The following is a 24,271-nucleotide window of genomic DNA, read 5'->3' as shown; positions in this document are numbered from 1 at the left end:
GAAAATAAATAGAAATGTAGCCTTAAACGCAACAAATTATTTTCAAGTTCTCTGGATTTGCAACTTTTATAAAATTTATTCTAAAAATATAAAATTTCAAAATTAATTTTAGGCTTAAGTTTTTATTTTTTATTTTTTTTTACGGTCTAAATCTAAAAAGCACGTTTTTATTCCATGTCAACAACATTGGGGACGGAATCTCGTCAACTCGCTCGCCTCCATTAAGTAATGTATCGCTCTCTGTGACTTCAACAAAAAAGTTTTTTTTTCCGAAACAATCAACTGTTTCAAGCAAGGCATAGGTTAGGTTTTCCTTTCCTTGCAGTTTTACATTTAGTTCTTTTAGTTTCTTTGTAATATCCACCATGAAGTTGAATATTTCGATTCGGGATGGACAATTTAATAGGTAGTACATTAAAATAGGAAGTAACTTAATATTCTGTAGTGAATTTGTTAGAAATCAGTCAATTGTGCTTAGTGGGGCAAGAAGAAAAATTCATATCTTAATAAATAGTTGTTATTATAACATGAAAATTGGAAGAACTATTAGGCCAAGCTTGATCTTTAATTAGAATATCTTAGTGTTAGTTAGGAGCAAGCCGATATTATTGAAATCTACTTTAATTAGGGTATTTGATTATGTTTTTATAATAATTGCATGTTTGAAGTATTATTGTTTAAGAACAACTTATTGATGTTTATTGTAATTTGTATCATTGTAAAGGGAATTGTCTGTGGTTTCAGAGATAAGCTTATTAGAATTTTAGGAGATCGCGTTAAGTTTTTATATAGGGTTATTTGGGGTCGGTTAGCACAAAAGCGGGAGAAATTTTCACAGGTAAGCGTTAGAATTCGTGCCAAGAGCAAGGTGTCATCCGAGACGCTCGCGGGTGGGGTATATAAGCCGGTGCGTTAGCCTTAGAGGGGATGGAGAAACGACGGTCCTAGCAGTAATTTATGCAGCACACGTATTGGCGCTATAGTCTTGTTAGATGCGCGCTACACAGACAATTCCCGCTCAAGAAAGATAGTCAAATAAAGATTTGCAGAAGACGGCTTATTCTTCATTCTTGATCGTCTGTAACTGTGACTGAGAGTGAGAAATAGAAGAGAAGAAGAACGTTACGTTTGATAGAAGCAAGAATATTACAATAGAACAGCATATTTTGAGAGCAGTAAAAACGTTACATTTGGTGGCAGCGAAAGAAACGATCTTTAACACGCAACCAGAGAGACTGACAGCAGGCCAGTTAATACAGAGGACAAACATGGCAGAGATTGAACTACAGGCTCAAATAAGAAACTTGCAAGAAACGATTAAAGAACTCAGAATCGCTAGACAAGATGAGCGACCATTAAGTATGAACCAGGCGTTACCACAATACGACGGGTCAGCGCCATTTCAAGTGTTTTGGAACAAATTTCAAGCAATATCTCGCATTAACAGCTGGAATGAAGATAGACAGCTACTGCATCTACCAGCTTGTTTGGAGGGGAGTGCGGCCAACTTTGCATATCTTGAACTCACTCAAGTTGACCGAGCAACGCTTGAAACGTTTGTCGCAGCACTGAGCGCTAGATTTGACACCAGGGTGGGCACCGCTACACATCTGACCCAGTTAGAAAATAGAAAGATGTCAGCAAGGGAAACAACCGCTGAATATACGTCCGATGTGAAACGACTGACGGCCATGGCTTTCCCGTCAGCTGACCAAGCAACTAAAGCAACAGTTGCACTGCGCTATTTTCTCAAGGGGCTACAAGATCCTCACCTCGCGGGTATCATTGCAGCCCAGCGCCCAGTTAGCACAGATGAGGCCAGAAACATTCTGGACGAATACCTCAGTGCTAGAGACAGCACAACAAAAACAAAAATGTGTTCGGTGCAGGAACAGAGCCAGATAGATAGCCTACAGCAGGAGGTGAAAAGACTACAAGAAATGGTCAGTAATCAACGTAGGCCCAGCGACTCGGGATGCTACACTTGTGGGGGCAGACATTTGGCTAGGAATTGCCCAAGAAATAGTAGATTTCAAGAAATGAACCAACGTCGGCCAACTAATAGAAACAATTATCAAGCCCGGCCGACCCAAGCTACAGCCAGAATCAATGAAGTTCAACAGAGTGTGGCAGGCAACTCAAACGACGAAAATTCTTTAAACTTCTAAAGGCCGCGCCAAGCAATAAAGAAATGGGCGTGGCCAGAGAGACAACGGTTTCAATCCGAAGTGCTACTCATGGGTTTTCGGTATTGGTGTCGGTGACAGTAGCAAATAATTCTATGATGTTTTTGGTAGACACGGGCGCTGCTGTCACTGTCATGTCCACAAGAGCCTTCAACAAGTTACCACAAGCCAGTAGAAACAAACTTCAACCCATGGACAAGAAGGTCACACTGCAATCTGCAGGGGGTGACAGAATAAACTGTCTAGGCACATGTACAGTAGATATGAGAGCAGGATGTGTTGTCACAAAGTGGACAACAGTCATTGCTGACATTGAGGAAGATGGTTTCCTAGGAATGGACTTCTTGATGCGACATGACTTTCAGTTTTCGGCTAAGAATGGCTTATTCCTAAATGGCAGAAGGGTTCCAACACAGACCAGAGGCACAGAGAAGGTGTATAAAGTACAAGTAGCAACCAGAACTATAGTTCCTGCAGGGGGATATGCCCTGATCCAAGGCCGAGTTGGTGCAAAAGAAAAAGAAACAACAAGTCATGAAATGGCACTAATCGAAGAAGCTCCACACGTCAGCGAGGTTTATGGACTTCAGCTGCCAGACACTTGTGTTAGGGTTGAGTCAAATATGTCAAACCCGTTCCTCATCATGAATCCTACAAGCCTGGATGTGACGGTGAACAAGGGTGCACACATCGCTAACATCCAGTTTGATGCTGAACTAATCCCATGTTCCCAATCGAAACCCTCATACAACACATCTCCCCAGAGCAATAAACCATCAGCGAATCAAAGCCAGGCTTGTTCGGCGACACCCACATTACAAGCAGAGCGACCGCCTAGAATCTCCAACGAACTCCAAGTCAAACTCCAGGACTTGCTTCGCAGAACAGTGACAACTGCAAACCTAAACGACGACCAGGCTGAAAGATTGAGGAAGTTGTTGTACCAGCATCATCAAGTTTTTTCTGCAACAAACACAGATTTAGGGCGCACACGTATCTTAAAGCATGAAATAGATACTGGAGACCATCCACCAATAAAAATTCAAACAAGAAGAGTGCCCAAAGCTTTCCAGCCGTACGAAGACCAACTTATCCAGCAACTGTTAGATGCCGATGTCATTAGACCATCAAACAGCCCGTGGAATTTGCCCGCAGTGTTCTGCAGAAAAAAATCAGGTGAATGGCGAATCTGTTTCGACGCCAGAGCTATAAACAAAATTACCAAAAAGGACGCTTTCCCCTTACCACGCATTGATGAGTGTCTCGACCAACTGGCAGGTACTAAGTTCTACAGCACACTGGACTTGAACCAGGCATATTTCCAAGTTGAACTGGATGAATTTTCAAAAGAAAAAGCATCGTTTTCCACTCCCAGTGGACATTGGTCCTACCAAGTTCTACCAATGGGACTGGCAAACAGTGTGGCTACTTTTTGTCGACTGATAACAGAGGTGTTCAAAGGAATTCTGTTCAAAAAGGTCATCGCTTATTTAGATGACATTCTGGTACCTGGGACTTCGTTCGAGCAAAGCATCGACAACCTCAACGAAGTGTTCTCTAGATTGTTTTCCGCTGGATTAAAGCTGAAACCAGAAAAATGTGAACTGCTGCAAAAAGAGGTTAACTTTCTAGGGTTCACCCTGACAGAAAATGGTATCAAAACAAACAAAGACAAGGTTGAATGTATTGTCAACTGGAATCGTCCTCAATGTGTGACAGATGTTAGAGCTTTTCTTGGCATCACCGGATTTTACCGGAAGTGGATTCGAAATTATTCATCAATAGCGGCACCGTTAAACCGACTCTTGGAGAAAAACAGTAACTTTGAATGGACACCCGACTGTCAAGATGCTTTTGAAACATTAAAGCAAAAGTTAACTTCAGACGAGATATTGGCGTTTCCCAGGGACGAGGGCATGTTTATTCTGGACACCGATGCAAGCGGAACAGGTGTCGGGGCTGTATTAAGTCAACTACAATGGGATGAGAACTTACAGCAGGAAATCGAACGACCTATTGCATATGCAAGCCGGTCCCTCAGTAAGGCTGAACGCAAGTATTGTGTGACTAGACGGGAACTGTTGGCAGCAGTCGCCTTTACAACTCACTTCAAGCACTTTTTACTTGGTCAAAAGTTTTTACTAAGGACAGACCATTCTTCTCTACGGTGGCTCTTTTCATTTAAAGATCCTAGTGACCAACTTGCTAGATGGTTGGAGATACTGAGCCAGTACAACTTTGACATTGAACATCGAAAAGGGAAAAACCATGCCAACGCCGACGCCCTGTCCAGATCTCAACCAACAGCCTGTTCACAATACGACAAAGACAAACAATTAAAAGATCTGCCGTGTGGGGGTTGTACCTTCTGCACACGTCACCATCGACAGTGGTCCAGTTTCTACAAATTAGATGACGTAGTTCCACTAAACTCACACATGACACATAGAGTCACGCCGGTTGCAGCAATCTTAAAAACTTCTAGCACCGATCAGCCACAGACTCAGTTCTCTTGGCGAGAGGGTTTACAGTTCTCCCAGCAGGAAATTCAGAAGGCTCAAAAGGATGATAATGTTTTGAAGAAGTGTATTACCTGGGTGCAGAACGAACAGAGGCCTGAACAGAGGGAGTTAACCGCAGAAGGCCGGGAACTCCACTATTACTGGCTGAATTTTAACAGACTGACACTTGCAGATGGCATATTATGTTGGAAGTGGGTGACAAAAGAACGGAAGACAGAACTAAAGGTGATAGTGCCACATATCCTAATGTCCAAGGTTCTAGAAAAGTGTCACGATGACAAGGGTGCTGGACATTTCGGCATTCAAAACACCTTATCAAGGGTACAACAACAGTTTTTTTGGTTCAGAATGAAACATGAAGTTACAAACTGGGTGAACTGCTGTGAGAGATGCCAGATTAGAAAACCGCCAACTAAGAAGCCTAAAGCACCACTGCTACCATTCTATTCTAACACTCCTATGGAAGAAATTTGTATGGACATTGCAGGACCATTCCCTGTCTCAAATCGAGGGAATAGGTACATCTTGGTGGTTATATGCAAATTTACGAGATTCGCTGAGTGCTATGCCATACCGGACACAAGTGCCTCTACGGTAGCAGATAAAGTGGTCAATGAATTTATGGCTCGATATGGTATCCCATGGAACATCTTAACAGACCAGGGAACTAATTTTGAATCAACACTTTTGCATGAAGTATGTCGCCTGTTGGAGATAAAGAAAAAAAAGACAAGCAGCTACAGACCTCAAACAAATGGTCTAGTCGAAAACATGAACAAAACAATTACACGGATGATAGCTGCGTACATTAATAGCAACCAAACAACATGGTGCTCCCATTTACCATGGATTATGGCAGCCTACAGATCACACAGGCACCCAAGCACCGGCTACTCTCCCAATTACTTAATGTTTGGCAGAGAGTGCAACACGCCTGCACATCTGGCATTCGGAACACCATCTCCTATACAGGAGGAAGGCACGCCATCCGAATACGTCCATCAACTAGACCGTCAACTCAGACAGGCATACGAGCATGCACGCCAACAACTCAAGTCGACTGGTGAGAGAAACAAAAGAGACTACGATCTCAACATCATCTACAATAACTACAATGTTGGAGATGTAGTGTTGTGTCTGGAGGAGGCGAGGAAAGTAGGCGTGAGTAGGAAGCTTGCTCCCAGACACTGGAAAGGTCCATACGTCATAAGAAGAAAACTAAGTGACCTTCTCTTTGAGATAGAGAACAAGGACAAAAAGACAAAAGTCGTGCACCACGACAAATTAAAACCATTTCACCAACGGGAACCAACGAAATGGATCGTTGACTTACAACTCAAACTTCATCCCGATGGTGGTTCACCTCCACTGTCGGAATACTCAACGGACGATGAGACGGGCGACGAAGGTCAAGACACAGAGAGTCAGCTGTCGGAGAGAGGAAATGATCACGGGGCTGATGAAACAGGCCCAAAACTAACTATTACTACACACAACGACGCAAGGGAAAATACAAGACCCCGACGAGAAATCAAACGACCTCGTCGACTGTTGGATTAACAAAATAGAGCCTGTTGTTAAATTGATAAGTATAGACTGTGTTCTGGATTATTTGGATACCGTGTAAATTCTTAAAATAGTGTTTTGGATTATTAGGATACCGTGTGAATTCTTAAAATAGTGTTCTAAATTACTTAAATATCGTGTGAATTCTTAAATAATGATCTGGATTATTAAGATACCTTGTGAATTTTTTAAAATCGGGTGTTTTCATTACATTCCTGGATGTGAATGTATTGCAACAAAATGTAAGTAGATACTTTAACTTTGTGCTAGGACCAATATAGAAGATTTAGAACCATTACAATTATACTCATGGTTTGGTCTGTGAACATACCACAGGAACATTGAAATTATAAGATGTACAGATCTAACCAGAAGGAACGTAGACATTACAAATGCAAAACAAGACTGTATAATAACTTCATGTTAATCGATATTACAATGGAGCCAGTTTCTGATTGTTTTTTTGTTTAATTTGAACATTATGTTGCATTTTGATAATTATAATGAATGTTTATGATGTATCACATTTATGAAGATGTGATTTAAGATGTTGAATATACAAAACCTTTAATAAATTAAATCAATTTTGAGGACAAAATTCTTAACTTTGGTAGGGTCAAATGTAGTGAATTTGTTAGAAATCAGTCAATTGTGCTTAGTGGGGCAAGAAGAAAAATTCATATCTTAATAAATAGTTGTTATTATAACATGAAAATTGGAAGAACTATTAGGCCAAGCTTGATCTTTAATTAGAATATCTTAGTGTTAGTTAGGAGCAAGCCGATATTATTGAAATCTACTTTAATTAGGGTATTTGATTATGTTTTTATAATAATTGCATGTTTGAAGTATTATTGTTTAAGAACAACTTATTGATGTTTATTGTAATTTGTATCATTGTAAAGGGAATTGTCTGTGGTTTCAGAGATAAGCTTATTAGAATTTTAGGAGATCGCGTTAAGTTTTTATATAGGGTTATTTGGGGTCGGTTAGCACAAAAGCGGGAGAAATTTTCACAGGTAAGCGTTAGAATTCGTGCCAAGAGCAAGGTGTCATCCGAGACGCTCGCGGGTGGGGTATATAAGCCGGTGCGTTAGCCTTAGAGGGGATGGAGAAACGACGGTCCTAGCAGTAATTTATGCAGCACACGTATTGGCGCTATAGTCTTGTTAGATGCGCGCTACACAGACAATTCCCGCTCAAGAAAGATAGTCAAATAAAGATTTGCAGAAGACGGCTTATTCTTCATTCTTGATCGTCTGTAACTGTGACTGAGAGTGAGAAATAGAAGAGAAGAAGAACGTTACGTTTGATAGAAGCAAGAATATTACAATAGAACAGCATATTTTGAGAGCAGTAAAAACGTTACAATTCTAATAGAATAGCGAGTGTTTATCGTTTATATTTATTGTTATATCGTTCATCACCGAATGTTGCAGAACAATATTTTAAGAGTTTCGAAAATAAAATTATTATTAATATTTGTGCATGGAGCAGAAGAGCCGCATCCTGACATCAAAGGAGCCGCATGCGGCTCGCGAGCCGCAGGTTGCCGACCCCTGATCTAATATATTAAGTTCAATTCTGTATGTTTGTTACCAATGGTTACAAAATCAACGAAAAAATAATACTTCTATGTCGTAAAGTGTTAGATATTTAAAGTAATCACCGTCTAAATTCATGATTTTAAAAAAGTAATATTGAAGGTGCTGTAAAATAATTTTCATTTTTCAAACTTATAATAATAATATTTGCCGACTTGTTAATTAAACAACGTTTTAAAAATGTATCACCTTTCCCACAAATTCTAATTGTCTGAAAATTATTTACATTTAGTCCTTTAGCACTCATTACGTCCCTGGATAAATTAGGAAAACACAATTACTTCCCTTTATTAAAAAAACATACATCTAAGGAAAAATTTACTTTTTACGATTTTGTTTTGATGTTGGGAAAAAAGAATACTTCAAACCAGCACAGATTGATCTAGTACAGGGGTCTCCAAACTTTTCAGTCCGAGGGCCGCATTAACTATCAAATTTCAGTTCGGGGGCCAGATTCTTCCAGGCATGTCTTTGATTTTTCTGGGCAAAGTTCCTCAGCCATCACCAACAAACGTTTTTTCCGCGGACAAAAAGATCTCCGCGGGCCGGATGAGAGGACCTCGCGGGCCGCATCCGGCCCGCGGGCCGTAGTTTGGAGACCCCTGATCTAGTACAATGTGGTAGTGGTAGGTGTTTTAGATACTGTCTTTTATTTTTTATGCACTGAACGTACTGTTTACTAATTTTAAAAATAATAATTAACAGTTAAGAAGCCAGCTGCTCTACCTTTACTTCTTTCCGTTTGTGGATAAACTTGAGGTAATTTAGTTGTTAACTAAATTGAAACAGGCGCGTTCGCCGGCGCCCCAGCACGGTTCGATTTGGCGCCCTGTGCTATCCTGTGAGCGCTATGGTGCATAATCTCGTTTTGAACAGTGCGATAGACTATGGATAAGAAAGGTTACTATTGTCTTTAAGTGAATCAAATCCGGGCGGCCCGGGTCTTCCCGTGTTCGCTATGGCGCCTACATTCGTTTAAGTGAGTCCAAAAGACTATGAATAAGTTGGGGTACTGTAGTTGTTTACTAAGCTGAAACAGGCGATTACGCCGGCGCCCTAGCATGGTGTGATTTGGCTCCCCGGGCTAGACTCTAAACATTTTGCGTTTTGGTTTTGGTTGGTTGAGGTTAGGGTGGGCAATGCCGGGTATATGCTGGTTACTAAACACCGATGTCGTGGTCCTTTACAGATAGTTTTTTTCACAGAGGCCTGGCCGGGACGGCTAGTTATTTATATATTTAAAGAAAATCATTTATTTTCTACTTTTTAGTCCATTATTACATACAAGCTTGTTATTAAAACGTTTTTTTTAAAATGATTTTTTTACTTTCTCGTATACAGTGTATAGAGGAAGTATTGTAATCGTGCACAAAAAAACCATATGAAATTTTGACAGTTTTCACCGTTTTACACCTCAGTACTTCATCACACACGGAGTATAGGGGACTTATTTTAATCAGGCAAAAATGTATTAAAATTTCGGCGTTTTATGCGTATTCGAGTCGGAGAAACTGGGTGTTGCAATTCTGTTCGTATGTGTGTGTGTGTGTATGTCTGTAAACACGATAACTTGAGTACCGTTACAGCTAGGCTGATGAAATTTCATATATCAAATTCGTAGTTCTGTATCATCTTTCAGCGATTTACGATAACCGGAAGTGGAACTTATTCTACTTTTAGTTTTTCATAAGCCCATATCTTGAGTACTGTTTCAGATAGATAAACGAAATTTCACATATAAGTAAAATAACTAATTTTCTGCCTTCTATCAAATTTTGAGTAATTTCCGTTAAACAGAAGTAGTAATTTACGCTATTTCCCATTTCTCAAAAAACGAAAACGAATTTATAAAGTACTTATAATATTCCGCACAATTATGCACATATTGTTTGCCATTCACTTGTTGCGCAATTCTTTTTTTTTTTTGAGATTTTTTTCTATTTGAAAAGTTGAAATAATTAAAAATTAATTAAAAATCAATACTATATCCCGCGTTGCCAACCTTCGAAGTGTTATATAAGAATATTCGAGAAAGTTTAGGGGATATAACTCCCAGTTTATTTTTTCAGTACTTTAAATTTTTAAAGTTTACAGTAAAGTTGCATGACTAAAAACCATTACGCGCCAAATGAATATGATAACTCGCGTATAATAGTGCGGAATAGTTGGGCAAAACAGTCTACTAATTTGGACACAGATTTAATTAATTCATAAAAAATAATTAGACATCCAATTAAGTCAAGTTTAATGTCAGATTGCATTGTCTTCATGCCTTGACCCACTTGCAAACTTGGAACCAAATCTGTCATTTAGAAGTGCTCGAAATTTTGCTCGCTCGTTTCGATATATGACTACGGATTGACGACTGACAGACTGTCGACAGAGGAAGCAAGTTAAATAAAAGCCTGTAAAAACGTTTTAATAAAAAGTTTTTATGTTGTAATGCACTAAAAAGTAGAAAATAAACGACACGCTACTATTGAAATATCTATAAAGAAGTTATAGAAGTTATGTCAGTTAGAAGTGCCCGAAATTTTGCTCGAGTGTTTCGATCTATAACGACAGACTGTCTTGTTTTTTTTTTCTTTTTGCACTGTCTTCATTGCCTTCATTATGTAACTTTACTAAAGCAATAACCTCGTATGACCAAAAATAATTTCATTGGTGCTCATTTATGGAGAACATTCCTTCATATGGAGTGTATTGATAGGTTCACGTTGAATATAAAACACAATGATCACTTTTCATCATTTAAAGCCCGGGCCTTTATCTATAAAATACCAGCGTATAGCTTTAGATAGATCAAGGAAGGTTACACTAAACTAATTTTTTTTCCTTCATAGCGCATTTTATGTGTGATTTGTAAATATAACTAGACTTACCCGTCATCCCTTAGATAACTGTGGGTTTCGGGGGTCATCCATAAATGACATCACGTCTGTCACTTATCATCACAAAAAACCAGACCCCCACATTCAAAAAGACGTTTATTTTTATTTTTTAAAAACACTGATTTCGGCTGAGCATTGGTCTCACCACACTATCCCTTCATATACTGACGTCACAGGTGACCTACTCAACTCTACTTCACCTGCCCAGTGTCCCGCCAAGTCTCAGACAACATGTTTTTATCGTTTAAAAAAAAACTACTCCGGCCGAGCATGTATCTGACCACACTATCCCTTCATATGGTTAGGACAAAGAAACAGATGAACTCTACTTCACATGCCCTGTATCCCGCCAGGTTCAGATAGGCAACTTTATCATTCACATCTAAAAAAAATTTTAAAATTAGATTTTTTTTTTAACATTGACGTGATGTGTCTAGAATCCGTGCCACCCGCATGAAAGCCTATTACACTAACAACTTAGCTATTTAGACTCGTGACGTCACTGATGTTTTTTTATGTATAGTTTAATACTTTGAGTGTCCTTATGCAACTTGATTTACGCGCATATGCCCTATCTAGATCTAAGGCTAGTAACTTTCAAATTAAATTTTATCTTAAATTAGCCAATTCCATAGCTAAACAAACAAAGATTTATATAAAACAATGAAGGTCTGAAATAGTTTAGTACAGAAACTCATTATTATCTAGATCTAGATAGAATTATCTAGATTCTACGACTCGTTTGCTTAAGTCTAGTTTTTGCGTAACTCTTGCTATATCTAGACGTATTCTAGATCTAGATAGATAAATCACAAAGATTTATATCAAGTATTTAAGTACTAAAGTAGTTTAATAAAGAAACTCAAAAATGTATTATCATTTTAAAATGGATTGTATTTTTAACTAATTAATCTTTGGTTTGAACTAGATCCTAGATCTATATCTATAAATAACTTTCTTGGAGAGATTATAGATCTAGAGAAATTTATTGTAAAACTAAATGAAAAAGACAGTTGAAAATTTACATAAGTGTTGGAACGTAATAAAAACAGCAAACGGTCGTATTGTTAAAGTTATAGCCGACAGAAAATTAGCTTTATAACGCGTTAAATATCTGAATAAGCAACGAAATCTTGTATTGGAGGTGCCATTTACTGTACTAAAAAGTAAACAAATCATGTGACGTCACTATTCACTCAAAGTAAAGTCGTTTTTCTAAACTTTAAAAATTAATGTGGTTAATCTACCAGTGAATAAATCAATAAATTAATTTAACGTCTTTAAATAACTTTGTGATTAACAGTCTGTCTGAAAACAAAAATTGTTCTCTACCTACATACTATTTTACAGCTCTACACATAGTGCAGATTCTCTCCAGTAGCCAATCAGACAAAAAAAAAAAATATTCATACATGTAAACAAACTTGAGTTTTAGTAGTATTTAGATATAAGCTAGTATTTTATGTGTGATTTGTAAATATAATATAAGCTAGTATTTTATCTCCCCTTTGAATGTAGTCATCGATCGGTTCATCTCCTGACGTCAGAGATATCGGACCACGTGACTAGCAATCATCATCAAAGATTGCTTCATTCAAAAAATCCCGTGTATATTTAGCATGAAGAAGCGTCATGATGCTACTGCTGATAACACAAGTATAAAACGGAAAACTTCGGTGTCGCGGTACACATTTCTCCAAGAGCTTCTCACAAAACACCGACGGAAACATGGCCGAGTTTTCTGACTGCATGTTTGTGATCCCTAACGGGAGGAGGGTCTTTAAACCTGGTCAGATCATTCAAGGTATACACTTTAGTTTTTTGCCATATGAGATCATTCAAAATACATTGGAGGTAGTAGACTTAAGAGGTGTCCGCTATCTTCCTTTAATTTCTCTAAAGTGTCATTCTCTCCCTTTAATTTATTTAAAGTGCCATACTCTACCTTTAATTTATTTAAACTGCCATTATCTCCCTTTAAGTCATGTAATGTGTCATTCTTTCCCTTTAATTTATCTAAAGTGTCATTCTCTCCCTTTAATTTATCTAAAGTGTCATTCTCTCCCTTTAATTTATCTAAAGTGCCATTCTATCCCTTTAATTTCTCTAGGCAAAGTGTCCATCATGTGTAACCAGGACACAGCGGTGAGTGGTCTGAACCTTTACATCTACGGTAGCGCTCACACGGCCTGGGATAACCCAGCCGGCTATGTTACCCAGCAGGAGTTCTACATTAACCTATACAGGTGTCTCTTTGGCAACCGACCGAACCAGACAGGCCCGCCACACCTACTGACCGCGGGGAAGCAGGTCTACAGCTTCGCCTTCAGACTGCCGGACCGCGGGCTGCCCTCGTCATTCGAGAGCTTCTACGGCTCCATCCGATACTACCTGAAATTCGTCATCAGCATGCCCTCACGCAAGACACGCTGCTGGTACAGATTCTTCACGGTGCTGGCTCTGTCTGAGGAAACGCCGGCCCTGTTCATCACCCCCTGCACTGGGCAGGCCGAGAAGAGCGTCTCGAGAGCACTGGGGCTAGGCAATGCCGGCAAACTCATCTTGTCAGCAACGGCAAACAAATCGGCATATTTGCCGGGCCAGACGATCCTGCTGAACGTCGAGGCAAAGAACGAGAGCGGCAAAGATCTTGGCTTCGTCAAGGCTTCGTTGGTCCAGAGCGTCTTCTACACGGCTCAAGGCAGGTCAATGGTCAAGTCGTGGGACATCCGCACAGTCGTGTCGTCTGTCAAGCTGCGAGCTGGCCAGACGATGGTCTGGACCAACCAACCGCTGGAGGTGGACCAAGTGCCGCCCAGCATACCGAACCCGCCGTGCCGCCTGATCCAGGTGTCCTACCACCTGCGTGTCCTGGTCGAGGTGCCGCTAGGACACGACCTGGCGCTCAAGCTACAGCTCCACATCACCACCGACGCACCGGACTGCGACAAGCAGTATCGGCCATGTAACACCGGCTTCGACCGTTTTGCCCACTGTGTGGCCAACCTGCCCTACGTCCCTTGGACAGTTTGTGACAGCAGCAGCGGGCAAGCATCACGTGGGCAACTCCCTGTCTACGACTCGACCCGACCCACAGATTCTAAAACTTGCGCACACGTCAGTTCTCAGGCTCCATCTGTTGCATGCTCTGTACAAGACTCACCTGTCGCCCCGCCCACTTACGAGGAGGCCATCGCCTACTCCAATGTTTCTCTAGCTGATAAAGGCGCTTTCCTTCTCATTCGTTTCCCCGTGAAAGAAAGTCTGACGGTGAAAGAACGCCTGTTGAACGAACAAGCATCACTGGTGTCCCATGGAGGCTACGTCCTCAACTTTTGTACGGCCCCGTACGTGGGCAGCTCCAGCATCCCCTGGCCCAAGAACACGGCGGCTGCTGTCCTGTACTTTAAAGACGGCAGACAGGCCGAGCGTTGGATGGGCAGCGTCACACGTACACACCCAGGTCAAGCCGAGCACTGGTCAGCTCTGGTCTCAGAGAACAGCGCCAGCCTGACAGCACCAAACGCCAGGGGTCAAACCTTGCAAGTCACCATCTCCTGCACCAGGCACCAACCATCAGAGGACACGGCGTCACAGGACGCGGCGTCACAGGACGCGGCGTCGCACAGAAAGAAACTTAACGTTCTCGCTGAAGCCGCAGGAGGAAGACTTATTCTGGACTCCAGGCAGACGAGATTTGTGCAGGGAGATTGGTCAGCGTATGCTGGGGAGAACCAAACGTCAGCACCACTGGCGGCAGACGGAAGCTATGGCAGTGACGTCACAACGGACAATCTATCTTCAGGATTGGCTCCGCTAACCGTTAATGAAAAGACGACCCCACAATCATCCCAAGAAGAAGCGACCCCACAATCATCACAAGAAGAGGCGACCCTACAATTATCCCAAGAAGAAGCGACCCCACAAACATCCCAAGAAGAAGCGACCCCACAAACATCCCAAGAAGAAGCGACCCCACAAACATCCCAAGAAGAAGCGACCCCAGCAGACGACTGGGCAGACGCATGTGACGAGGATGGTCTGGAGTCTGCCAATGATCAGACGAGCGTGAGTGTCGTCTGCTACCAGTTCCCGGATGTCAACAAACATTTGGAGTTTTCCAGCGCACTTGCAGCTGACCAGGATCTCTTGGATGACCTTGAAAGGTCAGAGAGCTGGGGGTCAACAAACGTCATCCTCAATGGCAGACCCCTGTACTAATGTTTTGATGATCCCAGTACTAATGTTTTGATGACCCTTATTAATCTCTATATGTATGTATTAATGTCTAGATAACGTATGTATTAATGTCTAGATCACGTATGTATTAATGTCTAGATGACGTATGTAATGTCTAGATGACGTATGTATTGATGTCTACAAGACCCCTCCACTGAAATTGAAAAGTAAACCTAGGTCGGTTTTGACAGGGTTGCCGTCTGCTATTTTTTGGGCGCGATTAGATAAAATAATGAGATCAAACGATGAGATAAGCCACGTGATAGCTGAACTGGAGAGATAGATGCGCAATAGTTTGACTAGATTAAAACTGAAGTGTTCAATCAGTTACTGATAGTATTACACTTAGAAATGTACACACATAAACACACCTGCACACTAACACGCCTGTACACACTTGTTCACAGTTGTACACACACTTGTACAAAAACACACCTGTCCGAATTCTTGTCCCATTGTGATCTACATCTGAGTTTAAGATTATTTTAAAAAAAATTCTTTGGGTCTTTTCATCAGCCTTTTCAACTTTCTTTAATTGCCCGACATTTTTTTCTTTCCTTTTTAACTTTAAAACCTCACCATGATGAATTTTTTCTAAAGAATAGTTTGTTGTAATTAAAAGATTTTTTGTAATGAATAATTTGTTTAAAAGCTTATTTAAAAAAAAGTTGAAATTATAATTGTTTTTCAGTCAATTAAATAATTTATTGTAATTAATACATTTTTAATAAATAGATTTTTAAATAAAGAATAATTTGTTGATATTAAAACTGTTTTCTGATGTAAATTTGTATAAAACATTGTTTTTACAAGCTTTTATTTAACTCACTTCCTCGTCAGTCTGTCGTCAGTCGTCAGTCTGGCTAGATCGAAACGCAGGAGTAAAAATTCGGACACTTCTACTTGACAGAAACCATTCACAGTTGGCACGTGGGTCAAGACATAAAGACAATGCATCGTAACATTAAATTTGACTTAATTGGATGCCTAATTAATTTTTTATGCATTAATTAAAATTTGTGCCGAATTAGTAAGCATGTCTATCCAACCGCACCACACGCGTCATCTCGTTCAATAGCTGCGCCATCACGTTCAAAGGCGCGCAATGGTTTTTAGTCATGAAACTCTATTGTAAATAAAATATGTAAAGTACTGAAATTTTTTTCATAAAAAAACGTTTTAATAACAAGCTTTTATGTAATAATGCACTAAAAAGTAGAAAATAAATTATACACTACTATTTAAATAACTATAAAGAAAAGCGTGGGTCTCTTCCTAAACATTAGTAAAAGTATCCAATACATACATACATATATATATATATATATATATATATATATATATATATATATATATATATATATATATATATATATATATATATATTAAAGTGACGCACTCTTTTCTTTATAGTTATTTAAATAGTAGTGTATAATTTATTTTCTACTTTTTAGTGCATTATTACATAAAAGCTTGTTATTAAAACGTTTATTATGAAAGTTTTTACAAGCTTTTATTTAACTCACTTCCTCTGTCGACAGTCTGTCGTCAGTCGTCAGTCTGTCTAGATCGAAACGCCGGAGTGAAAATTCGGACACTTCTACTTAACCGATACGATTCACAGTTGGCACATGGGACAAGACATGAAGACAATGCAATCTGAAATTAAATTTGACTTAATTGGATGCCTAATTAATTTTATATGAATTAATTAAAATTTGGACCGAATTAGTAGGCATGTTTATCCAACCACACCACACGCGTCATCACGTTCAATGGCTGCACCATCACGTTCAGTAGGCGCGCAATGGTTTTTAGTCATGTAACTCTATTGTAAATAAAACATGTAAAGTACTGAAAAAAATTCATAAAAAACGTTTTAATAACAAACTTTTATGTAATAATGCACTAAAAAGTAGAAAATAAATTATAGACTACTATTTAAATAACTATAAAGAAAAGCGTGGGTGTCTTCCTTAACATTAGTAAAGGTACCCAATAGATACTAAAGTGACCCACGCTTTTCTTTATAGTTATTTAAATAGTAGTGTATAATTTATTTTCTACTTTTTAGTGCATTATTACATAAAAGCATGTTATTAAAACGTATTTTATGAATTTTTTACAAGTTTTTATTTAACTCACTTCCTCTGTCTGTCGTCAGTCTGTCTAGATCGAAACGCCGGAACGAAAATTCGGACACTTCTACTTGACAGATACGGTTCACAGTTGGCACGTGGGTCAAGACATGAAGACGATGCAATCTGAAATTAAATTTGATTAAATTGGATGCCTAATTAATTTTTTATGAATTAATTAAAATTTGGACCGAATTAGTTGGCATGTTTATCCAACCACACCACACGCGTCATCACGTTCAATAGCTGCGCCATCACGTTCAATGGCTGCGCCATCACGTTCAGTAGGCGCGCAATGGTTTTTAGTCATGTAACTATTGTCAAGTTGAATGTCATGTTGCATTGTCTTCATGTCTTGACCCACGTACCAACTACGAACCGTATTTTTCGGTTAGAAGTGCCAGTAATTTCGTTCGGGTGTTTCAATTTAGACTGACAACAGAGGAAGAGAGTTAAATAAAAGATTGTAAAAAATGTTTAATAACAAGCTTTTATAGAACTAATGCACTAAAAAGTAGAAAATAAATGAGTTTCTTTAAATATGTAAAAATATAATATATTACTATTTAGGAAGAGATTCTCGCTTTTTAAAATTTATTCAAATAGTAGTGTATAATTTATTTTTTATTTTTTAGTGTTTTTTTACATAAACGCTTGTTATTGAAACGTTTTTTTTTTATGAATTTATTTTCAGTACTACTTGAAATTTTAAAAATTTACAATAAACTTGTATGACTAAAAACCATTGCGCACCTAATGAACGAGATGACGCGTGTATAATAGTGCGAAATAGTTGGGTAAGACTGCCTACTAATTTTGGAAATTTTTAAATTAATTCATAAAAATTAATTAGGCAACCAACTAAGTAAAATTTAATGTTCTGTTGCATTGTCATATGTCTCGACCCACGTACTAACTACAAGTCGCATCTGTCAGTTACAAGTGCAAGTAATTTCGCTCGGGCGTTTTGATCAAGACTGACGACAGACCGACAAAGACAGTGAGTTAAATAAAAACTTGTAAAAACGTTTTAATAAAAAGCTTTTATGTAATCTATAAAATACTAAAACTCAAGTTTGTTTACATGTATACTTATTTTTGTTTGTTTGTTTGTTGTCCGTTTGGTTACTGGAGAGAATCTATACTATGTGTTGAGCTATACAATACGTAATTAGGTAGAGAACAATTTTTGTTTTTAGACAGACTGTAAATCACAAATTAATTTAAAGACGTTAATTAATTTATTGATTTATTCATTGGTAGATTAACCACATTAATTATAAAATTTCAGAACAATGACTTTACTTATAGTGAATTGTGACGTCACAAGAATTATTTACTTTTTACAAAAATAATGGCGGCTTCCATACAAGATTTTGTTGCGAATTCAAAAGTAGCTATAACGCATTATATTGCTAATGTTCTGTCGGCTATAGCTTTAACGATACGTCCGTTTGCTATTTTTATTACGCTTTAACACTTATATCAATTTTCAACAGTCCTTTTCATTTAAGTATACAATACATTTCTCTAGATCTAGAATCTAAAGATCAGCTGTCGAGGGGAGTTATTTATAGATCTAGAATCTAGGTCGAACCAAAATTAATTAGTTAAAATTAAAAAGCATTTTAAAGTCAGAATACGTTATTGAGTTTCTTTATTAAACTATTTTAGTCCTTAAATCTAATATATAAAGTTCAATTCTGTATGTTTATATGTTTGTAATCGAGGATTACAAAGGATTATAAAAAAAAACGATACTTGATGGATTTAAGTGTTAGATTATTAAAGTGCTCATGGTGTAAATTTATGAGTTAAAAATTACTATGAAAGTTTTTAAAAACAATTTTCATTTTATATACTTAGAATAATAATTTTCAATTACAAACATTACATAAAATTAAAAAAAAATGTGTATCAACGTTTATAAAATTTCTAAAATTGTGTCTGAAATGTATTTGCATTTTGTCCTTTAGTTCTCATAACGTCCCTTGACAATTGGGGGAAGAAAGAATTTACTTTTTATTAATTTGTTTTCGTGTTAGGAAAAAAAAATAATTACATAATTAGCGGGGATTGATTAAGTGCAATGTCGTTGGTATTTTTAATACTGCCTTTTATTTATTCTATACACTGAACATACTGTTTACTATTTTTTTTAAAAATCAATAACATTTAATAAACCAGGTCCTACAAATCCTATATGTTTATTTCTTTCCATTTACGGATAAGCTTGGAGTAATAATTTTGTTCACTAAATTGAAACAAGTGCGTCCGCCGGCGCCCCATGCACGGTTCGATTTGGCGCCCTGGGCTATCATGTGAGCGCTATGCTGCATAATTTCGTTTTAAACAGTGCGATAGACTATGGATAAGAAAGGTTACTATAGTCTTTAAGTGAATCAAATCCGGGCGTCCTCCGGCATCCCGTCAGGGTGCTATTTGACGCCCCGGGCCTTCCCGTGTTCACTATGGCACCTACGTTCGCGTAAGTGAGTTCAAAAGAATATGAATAAGTTGGGTACTATAGTCGTTTACTAAGTTGAATCAGGCGGTTACGCCGCACGTCGTCATGGTGCGATTTGGCGCCCCGGGCTAGACTGTAGACACTTTGCGTTTATCTTTGTGTTTGTGTTTTCTTTGTGTTTGAGTTTGGGTTTGCGTTTGTGGTTGTGTTTGCGTTTGGATTTGGGTTTGTTTTCGTTTGCTTTTTTTCTTTGCGTTTGTGTTTTCGTTTGTTTTTTTCTTTGCGTTTGTGTTTTCTTTGTGTTTGTGGTTGTGTTTGTGTTTGCGTTTGTTTTTGTGTTTTCGTTTGTGTTTGTATTAGTGTTTGTGTTATGTTTTCGTTGTATTTTTTGGTGTATTTTGGTTTTGTTTGGTTGTGGTTGGGTTTGTGTTTGCGTTTGGATTTGTTTTCGTTTGCTTTTTTGTTTGCGTTAGTGTTTGTGTTTTCTTTGTGTTTGTGGTTGGGTTTGTTTTTGCTTTTTTTGTGTTTTCGCTTGTGTTTGTTTTGTGTTAGTGTTACGTTTGCGTTTTTTGTGTGTTTTGGTTGGTTGTGGTTAGGGTGGGCAATGCCGGGTAAAAGCTGATTACTAAACACACAAGTTATGGTCCTTTACAGATACGTTTTTCAGAGATGCCAGTGCAGGGCATTTGATATAAATCTTTGTTTTTAGCTTCACTGATCATCTAATTTAAGGATACAAGGGATTTATCTATCTAGGTTCTAGATCTACGAGAAAACTCGGCTCAAGTCCTAACCAAAGCAGTCGAAGAATCTAGATAACTCTTACTATCTAGATCTAAATAATATACCCCACGAAAATTCTCCAACCATGAGGACGTCAGGTTTACAAAAGAAACAAAACCAAAAAATAAAAACTTGTAAAAATTTTAGAAACTTTTATTTAACTTGCTTCCTCTGTCTGTCGTCAGTCTGTCTATAGTCGGTCAGTCTGACCCCATAGATCGAAACGGACGAGCGAAATTTCTAACTGACAGACTCGTGGGTAAAGACTTGGAGACAATGCAAAATGACTTTGAAATTGAGTTAACTGGATGACTAATTAATTTTTTATGAATTAATTAATATTTTCTGAAATTATCCTTCTATTCGCACTATTATATGCTCGTCATCGTGGTCACTTATTAGTTAATTAAATTGTAGTGCATTATAATATACTTAAAGAAAATAATTTATTTTATCTTTTTTAGTGCATTCATAAAAGGTTGTTAGTAAAACGTTTTTTAATGCAGTTTTTAAAAATGGTGATACAATATCTTTTATAATTTCAATTGGTTTGTTTACTAACGAACACAATCATCTTTTGAAGTTATATACAGCCGTGTTAGTGTATAAACAAAACGTTTATAACGACTATGGGAGGAGGTGACTATGGGAGGAGGTGACTGTCTCCAGGCAGAACGATAGACACTACTCTCTTGTGGTCAAGATTTGACTGCACAACCTGGTCAGTCTTGAACTTGTCAACATCCGAGAATTGGTAGCAGACGACACTTGCCACGTGGCCCACGTGACCACGGCTGACGTCATCGTCGGGCTCCACACAATCCGAGAAAATATTCTCAAACGTGACAAATTCAAAATCAAAGTCCTTATCGTCTGGGTAGACCGACTGTCCGGCTCTGGCTGGGTCCCTGCTCAAATATTTGGACCAGTCTCCGAGCAGGAAGTCTGGCTTGTCGGAGTCCACGATGAGCTGGTTGTTGGCTAGCTGATAAGGTTTCTCACAGCATTTCTGATCCACGCCACTTGGGCGACTGCTGTGCTCCACAACACCACCCGGGCTAATGGTGTCTTCAACAACACCACCCGGGCTAATGGTGTCTTCCACAACACCACCCGGGCTAATGGTGTCTTCCACAACACCACCCGGGCTAATGGTGTCTTCCACAGCACAACCCGGGCTAATGGTGTCTTCCACAGCACAACCCGGGCTAATGGTGTCTTCCACAACACCACCCGGGCTAATGGTGTCTTCCACAACACCACCCGGGCTAATGGTGTCTTCCACAACACCACCCGGGATAATGGTGTCTTCCACAACACCACCCGGGATAATGGTGTCTTCCACAACACCACCCGGGATAATGGTGTCTTCCACAACACCACCCGGGCTAATGGTGTCCACTTTTACACCCTCTGGACTCTCCCTGATGGTAAAATCCACCTGCAAGGTTCTGCCTGGGGGGTCGGGCCGGGGAAGGCGTGTCTTGTTCTCTGCGAGCATGGCGGCCCAGCTGCTGCACAATGTTGGCTCTCCAGAGGTCATTGACCCCAGCCAAGACTTGGCTCGCTGTCCGCAGCTGAAGTAAAACATGGCGGCCGAGCTTGGCAGGGTCAAGGTCGTCTGGGAGTACCTGAGAAAAGGCGCGAGGCTGAAGGTCAACATTCGGCCTTGATGTATCGTCAGAGCTTCCTGTTGTGACGTCAAATATTGCTGAACGGACAAGCAATGTTTTAAAGGAAACATCACCAGCAAGATGGCTCCATTAGCATCGGAGATCGCGGGAGTCAGGGGGAGGGGATCGTTTGCCGTCGCCTCCTCATACGTGGGTGGGGCGGCGCTTGCCTGACCTGAGTGGTAATGAGCTGCATCCTGTAGAGGATACAAACTCCCTACCCCAAGCTTAGCTGCTGGAGGTTTCATCACATCCAGCGCGACCGGCAGCTCCGAGTATGCCGGCGGCGTCGTGTCTTGTCCAGGTGGGGATGGGGGCTCACCCCCACCACACCAGTCACCACACCTGTCATCACACCTATCACTACACCTGTCACCACACCTGTCACCACACCTGTCACCACACCTGTCACCACACCTGTCACCACACCTGTCACCACACCTGTCCCCGTCTGACACGCACACAGTCCACGGGATGTAGCTTGTCTTCTCAAAGTCGTTGATGCCGGAGCTGAACTTCGAGCAGCCGTGCGTGCACTCAACAGGCACCACACCTGCCGAACATCTCGTTCCTATGGTAACGGGAAGGTGCAGCACGTGGTTGAAGCCAAGCGGAACCTCGGCTATGACCTTGACGTAGTACTGGATGTAGATGATCTGAGTGTTGTAACTCGGGGGAACCAGGTCGACCTTTAGAGGTCTCCCACGCCACGAGACGGACCTTCCCGCCGTCATCCTGTCAGACATGAGAGCCCTGATTGGCTTGGTGAACCTCAGCCTCTTCATGCCGTCCCTGCAGGTCACGTGCTGGATCAAGATGACCTTGACACTGCCCAGGTCTTTGCTCGTCTCGTTACTGGCATCTAGGTCAATGAGGATGCTCTCCCCCGGGCAGTAGGCCGCCTTGTCGGTCGACGCCCTCAGAGTCAACTTTCCCACGTGACCGAACCCAAAGGCCTTGGTGACCTTCTTCTCCCCGCGGGCGGTCACGTGGGCCCTGTGGGCGGGGCAGCTGACGTCGATGAGGGGGAGCACCGTGAGGTACATGTACCAGGACTTGTTCAGCTTGGGGAACGGCTGCTCCACCAACAGCCTCAGCCAGTAGCGGGTCGCCCCGAGAGGACATTCAAATGCCGGCGGCAGGTCGGCTGCCGGAAGTACGAACCTGAAGCTGTAGACGTGCTGGCCAGGTGCCAGGGTGTGTGACGTGCCGGGTTGGCCGGGCGTGTTGCCGAAAAATGTGCAGAGCTGGCTGAAGTGGGTCTGCTCGGCCGTGACGGTGTTGTTCCCCGCGAGCCAGCGGATCTGCGAACCACCGAACAGGCAGACGTAGACGCCTTTCACACGTGTCTCCTTGTCCACGTTAATGGACACGGTACCTGGGGACGATGACGTCAGCATTAGACCAGCAGCAAAACGAGCATTTAGATAATTTTATCCGGAGAAGTAAGGGAGGTAAGAATGTGAAGTGGAGCTTAGAAAGTGAAGGGGAGGTCAGAGGCGTAGCGATGGGGGGGGGGGGGGGGGCAGGGGGGTACATATGTCCCCGGGCGCCGACCTTAGGGGGCGCCAAAATGGGTTGTAAAAACAAATTAAAATGTCATTTTAGCTGCACTTTTGCATTACAAATAGTTTGAAAGGGGGGGGGGGGTGCAAATCGAAAGTTTGAGGGGGGGGGGGGGGGGTGTAAATTGAAAACTTGCTCCCGAGGGGCGCGCCAAATTGAAAGTTTGTCCCCGGGCGCCGGGAAGGGTCGCTACGCCTCTGGGAGGTGGGAATGTGAAGGGGAGGTGGGAATGTGAAAGGGAGATAAGAAAAAACGAAATTACCTTCGACTATTTCTCCAGGCCAGTAAACGCCCCTAGCCTGGGGGATCTGGAACTTGCACGCTGTGAACCTGCCCATCAGGGGTTCAAGGTCAACTGTTGGCTGGAGGGGTTCAAGGTCAACTGTTGGCTCGAGCTAAGCTGTCAGATGTTGTTACTGCGTCAGTATCGCCAGGTAGTAGGAACTCCGAACTTTGAAAACTTTTGACGACTGTGTTAACACACACACTGTCAAGTGTTTTATATCGGTGATGGGGTCGGGTGATGGGGTCGGGGTGGTGGGGTCGGGGTGGCAGACTACAATACAATGGATTGGGTCACGTGACTGTCTGTTCATAATCTCGTGGTGTTATCTAAACTTGCAATTCTCGGTGACT

At 40.6% G+C, this 24,271-nt stretch overlaps 2 protein-coding genes across 2 annotated transcripts; one reads left to right on the top strand and one right to left on the bottom strand.

The window, feature by feature from the left end:
• The first annotated feature begins 12,401 nt into the window (after window positions 1-12,401).
• Window positions 12,402-15,767, top strand: LOC131957761 (uncharacterized). The gene is made up of 2 exons (XM_059322531.1): window positions 12,402-12,573; window positions 12,880-15,767. Exons 1-2 carry the CDS (start codon window positions 12,498-12,500, stop codon window positions 14,988-14,990), a joined length of 2,187 nt encoding a protein of 728 aa, XP_059178514.1. The 5' UTR covers window positions 12,402-12,497; the 3' UTR covers window positions 14,991-15,767.
• A 4,799-nt stretch (window positions 15,768-20,566) lies between these two features.
• On the bottom strand, window positions 20,567-23,973 carry LOC131957378 (uncharacterized). The gene is made up of 2 exons (XM_059322152.1): window positions 23,898-23,973; window positions 20,567-23,447 (listed from the first exon to the last, which is right to left on the bottom strand). Exons 1-2 carry the CDS (start codon window positions 23,971-23,973, stop codon window positions 21,040-21,042), a joined length of 2,484 nt encoding a protein of 827 aa, XP_059178135.1. The 3' UTR covers window positions 20,567-21,039.
• Window positions 23,974-24,271: the final 298 nt, after the last annotated feature.

Source organism: Physella acuta, unplaced genomic scaffold (assembly GCF_028476545.2).
Source record: "Physella acuta isolate Inbredline_101_S28 unplaced genomic scaffold, ASM2847654v3 ptg000081l, whole genome shotgun sequence".
NCBI classification, from domain to species: domain Eukaryota; kingdom Metazoa; phylum Mollusca; class Gastropoda; family Physidae; genus Physella; species Physella acuta.
Note: the sequence above shows the minus strand (reverse complement) of the source record. Positions and strands in the feature narration are given on the sequence as shown.